Source organism: Fulmarus glacialis, unplaced genomic scaffold (assembly GCF_000690835.1).
Source record: "Fulmarus glacialis isolate BGI_N327 unplaced genomic scaffold, ASM69083v1 scaffold3914, whole genome shotgun sequence".
Taxonomy (NCBI): domain Eukaryota; kingdom Metazoa; phylum Chordata; class Aves; order Procellariiformes; family Procellariidae; genus Fulmarus; species Fulmarus glacialis.
In genome coordinates, this window is record NW_009208502.1 from 49,091 (window position 1) to 54,284 (window position 5,194).

At 43.9% G+C, this 5,194-nt stretch overlaps 1 protein-coding gene across 1 annotated transcript; it reads right to left on the reverse strand.

The window, feature by feature from the left end:
• Positions 1–3,113: 3,113 nt before the first annotated feature.
• Positions 3,114–5,046, reverse strand: NDUFB4 (NADH dehydrogenase (ubiquinone) 1 beta subcomplex, 4, 15kDa; the record flags this gene model as incomplete). The annotated part of the gene is made up of 2 exons (XM_009576495.1): positions 3,114–3,173; positions 4,900–5,046. Coding segments are annotated over 2 exons (207 nt in total), but the record flags the coding sequence as incomplete, so codon positions are not given.
• Positions 5,047–5,194: the final 148 nt, after the last annotated feature.

Genomic DNA, 5,194 nt, shown 5'->3' on the forward strand with positions numbered 1-5,194 from the left:
GGAAAGACTTGATTGTCAGAAAAATAGACCGCAAATTAGAAAAGGTTGGAGAATCCAAAGCGCTTCACTGCTAAGCGAGGAAAAGTTTCCTTTCCAACCCCACGCTCTGGCTGTCCTTCAACATTGACTGGTTTGCCAGCACTTGACAAATTCTCTACGTAGTTAAGTGCTAATCTGCAGCATAGCAAATGCAAAGGGGCTTCTCTGGCCAGTCCAGGCATTTGTTCCTGGGAAGATACCTGGAAGAAAGCTCAAGTGTAGACAACATCGTGGAGGACCTCAAAATTCACTTGGAGTATGCAAGCCTCACCTCCAGGTGGTGACTTCCATGGGATGGAGGCAGAAAGCAAAGCCCCAAGTAGGCTGGGAACCAGGAGCACAGCCCAGGCACCCCAAACCTCAGGCCTGTGCTTTAGCATGTACCCATGTGCTTGGTGCCATCAGGATCTATGTTTCTTACTTCCCAAGAGAAGCAAGCCTCAATTTTCCAAAAGAGAAGGAAATGTAGAGCTGCAACACCTAACTCCAGTCAGTTACATCCATCATCGGTTTTGGATCTGCGCCAGATCCTTGGGGAAAAAAAAGCATCAGCTTTGAGCAAAGTATTACATTATAAAATCTACGGGGAGATGTTTACTCTAAAATAGCTAGCTCAGAAAAGGACGCTCAGGAGAATCAGTTTGCCAGACAAGCTGATTTAATCAGACTGATCGAGAGATAAATGAGGTCTAAATGTTTCACAGGCAGAGGGGAAAAGCTTGTTTTCTGTTTGGGACCTAAATTATCATCCAGTGACCTGCATGCTTGAGTTTCTCTTGCTATAGACTCATCACGGAAGCAGACACAGGTGGTAACACATCAGTCAAGGATAAAATTCCACGAGGTACATTCACTCTCTTGTCTTCGCCCTACATTTCTGAAGGGAAACTCCCCTCTCCTTCCCCTACGCACCCAGCACCACTGCCTTGAACCACCAACCCCATCTCCAGTAGCATAGCACGTTCGCTCCTTGCAAGAAAACAGCTTGGAGAGTTCTGCAAATAACGAGAGCAAAGTAGGGCAGCCTTTCCCCAAGCACCATGCTCAAATCTGCAGGGACGTAGCATCAGACACTCTCATCTGCAAAGGAAAGGGCTGTGGCAGGTGCCGCAAGCGTCAATCCGAGGCTGACCTAAAAGACTAGCAGCGCTGCGCTCATCCACAACCCATCCCGAACCATTTGCCCAACTGGCCTGAAAAAATACAGCTGCAAGGGAGAGTTTACGTGTGTGGTGACTCAAGTTCCAATAAGCCAAGGAAATGGGTCCTGGGAGATCAAATTAGTTTGTGGCAGCAAGAAGTAATTTAGCATGCTCAGACAAGCAATTACTTCTTTATCTCCATGCGTTGATGCCTCTCTCTCTCTGCACACAGATGTATTTTGTAATATCATGTGACAGTCTTTTAGAAGCTGTTCTGCAGAGAATAATCTGGGCTTGCTTTAGTTAAGCTAGCAGAAGAACAAGCTGCAGAAACAGGTGCAAGAGCGTTGTTGAGAGCACATACGAGATTGCAAGAGCGTTGTTGAGAGCACATATGAGATTGCAAAAGCAGGCCACGGCCTTGCACAGCTGCTGCACACAGCCTTAGTGCCAAGCCCCGCTGCCTGAACATTTCATGACACAGACAGGAAAGGGAAGAGTTACAACAGGAAACACTTTAAAAAAAAAAAAAAATTAAAAAAAAAAATCAGGAACCACATTTTTACTGTGAGAGGGACTGAGCACTAGCACAGGTTGCCCAGGGAGGCTGTGGAGTCTCCATCTTTGGGAGATACTCAAAAGCTGTGTGGATACGGTCCTGGGCAGCCTGCTCAAGGTGGCCCTGCTCGAGCAGGGGGTTGGATCAGATGACCTCCAGAGCTCCCTTCCAACCTCAGCCATTCTGTGAGTCTGTTAAAAAGCTCATCAACTCACTCTGATTAACAGGGACTGCAAATGCCTGATACTTACATCCTAATCATGCAGGAAAGGGACTTAGCACAGGTGCTCCTGCTGACTTCACTTGTCAAGAACATAGGCTGCTTCCCAGCAGGCAGAGGGAAGTTTTCCACTTTTGCATCAGACTGAGTTTTTGGCATTAACCTCAACATTTGGGAAGAAACCGCTCCTGTGTAATGTCTGAAGAATGAGGGTTGTTTGGATCATGATGGCACCTACAGGCCATTTGAAAATTCAAGTCTGAATTTAAAATGTTTTCCTTGCACTCACATTTCAGTACTTCAGCAGTAACAATTCCAGCGCCCCCTACACCAGCTGACCTGGGCAGAAAAGACTTGTAAGACTAAGCAGAGAAGACATCTTTGCAGGCACAAGGTTCAGTTACGCTTTATGGTTTTTTTTTCAATCATGGCCCATTTGCAGGGGTGAAATGGAATTCTTCTATACTGTAAGGGAATCTGTGTCAAAAATAAAAATCCTTATCTTTTCACTTCTTGTCTCCCACTCACAGGAATCACAGAATTAGTGGAAATGCTAGTCACATATAGCATGACAATGTTCAGCCCACTATTTCCAAGTCTGGTACAGTAATTTTAGCCAGAAGTTTATTGCAATAAACAAATGCATGGCTTAGGCTTGTATTTTATTAGGGAAAAGAAAAATTAACTCAACTTATTGAGAGCAGTCAGGCAGGCTCCTAAAGTTATTAAAAATTTATTGCAGAACTTCCCTATTATCTGATTAGGGCAAAATATGTAGTCAAACCGACGCCAGGAAGAAATACCTAGTACGCAAGCAGTAGTTCTTTAGGAAATTGCTTTGGGCTCGCTTAACATTTTAGCCTGCTACTAATTTTAAACTTCAGCCTGTGCTGCTCTGAGAGCAGCAACTTCCACAGTTTAAAAGGGGCCCCTGTGTGTAGACCAAAGTAGTACACTGCCCGAGTTCAGGACACCCTCTCCGTGTCTATCTGCGTTAGGTATAAAGATCCTGCATTTTTGCACTTCCCATAATTGTTAAAGATGCAAGACAACCAATGAGCAATTAAGATTTATTCTTATGAAGGAGAAACATCAGCACACAATACATCTTATTTTACTTATATCCCATGAACAGCACTGCAATTCCAGGAACTTAAAATACACTGAATGGTCGCTTGTATTTACCTTCTTGGATAAGCTTCTCTTTACGATCCTGTGGAAGAAAGAGAACATTCATCATTATCCTATTAGAGAAGAAGTTTCAATCAGCCTGGGATGAGGGAAAAGCAGTCCTAGTATTTCAGTATGGACTATAGGAAGATAGCACCACATGTGATCTTAAGGGTCTTTTCCAACCTAAATGATTCTAGAAGCACAAACTCTGGTAACAGCCGTTGTGGTTATAAAGTAAAAAAGAACAAGTCATTTAGCTTCACCTACTAGCTATGGAAGACATGCTCAGATTGACCTCTCTGCACATCCATCCACTCTCACAGGCCAGCAGAGACCAATTCCTGTGATGTATTTTTCACCAAACAAGTTGCGTCACAGTTAATTTATACATTTAGTTTCTGCCTCCTCCTTCTGGCTGAATAATCCAGTTTAGAGATCCAATTATGGAGAAACTTCTTAATAACTTGCCTAAATGTGCCTGTATTCACTTTCAGCCCATTTGTATCTCACTCTGCAATCATGTACCTTTCTGACAGGTATTGTTACAGTACACAGACACTGCAGATATTGCCCAGATTCCTTCTGCTGGATCAAACCAGAAGACTTGCTTAAGACTTGGCAATTTATCTTTTGCTTTCCCAGATGCACAACAAACACTCCTCAGAGAAAAGAGTATAACAGTTATTGTGCTTTATATACTGCCAGAAAACAAAGAAAAATCCCCAAACATCAGTAAGGGAACTGGAATAAAGGAAAACAAATTGTCCTGGAGACTACATTAAAGACTTCAGCTTAAATATTCGCAGGCAAGTATGTCTAGATTTCACTCACACAGGTTTATTTCCAAGCACTCGCATGCTAAGCCGCACTTGATGGCTAAGCCCAACTGTGGCTTTACGTACAAAACAAAACCAGTATGACAAAATACTGCAGAGATGCTGAAGTCTCAGAAACATTTATATCAACATGCTCAGCATGTTTCCTAAAACCTGTATTTTCAATTCATCCTAGTAAACAGCATTCCCCACAAATATTCTATTAATTTTAATTGATGTTTGTGCTTCCCAGTTTATGACTTGATCTAAAAATGCTACTTTTGTGCAAAAGAGGGAAATAAAAGTGTTTTACTGTAGCCATAAATTCACTAGTAGTAACAGCTAGGTGTCTGGCCGTCACCTAGCATTTTCTTATGTATGTATATAGCTGAGTATTTTCAGAATGATCTACCATTGCTCGGATTCTGAGGCCCACCTTTCAGGAGTTAGAACAGAAGCAAGATAAACCTTCCAAAATCTTAAAAATCCAGCTGAGATCAGGCACTCTAATCAGCATAAGTACTCCTCCCCATTTGCTTCATGAGATTAGGGAAATGGTTAAGCAATTCACAGAGACCTTGCTAAGTCTGTCATCCATAAGCTCCCTATTTATTTATTTTAGAAAGCACAGTTACTGCATGTCAGCAGCTGAAAATAATAGTCTCTTATGGTTAATTTACACTGTCAGTGCTACAGAGAGCTTTATTATAGCAAAATATCCTGTGACTGGCCATACCCAAGGGTACGATACAGGGCTCTTAACACAGCAGGACTTTGCAGCCAGTTATGAGGCTTTGAGATACTAGGCTCAGTATCAGCCTTCCTTCCCTCATTACTTCAATGGAATTAATCATTCTTAGGTGCAAGAGGATCCCACCAAGGAAGTTTCCAGGCAGATCTACATTTTACAATTTGGTGTTCACTGACGTTCAGTGTTGTCAACGGACTCACCCTGTCAGCTTTGAAGACAGCAGCCCAAAAGAGGATAGGACCTATCGCAAACAGAGCTCCTAGAAAGGACGTCTTAGGTGTCGGGCGGAAAGTAGGGTAGACGTTCTGCGTCCTAGCGTAGGCCCAGCGGACCAAGGCAGGATCTTCCTGGGGTGGAAAAAAAACCACAGTGAGGCCCCAGGGGCCCTGCAACGCCCACCCGACTCGACGCAGCCCTGTTTGCCCCCGCCGCGGGGCTGAGGCCTAGAAAGCCCCCGGCTGCCTCCCGGCCCACGCCGGCAAGGGCGCCAAGGTC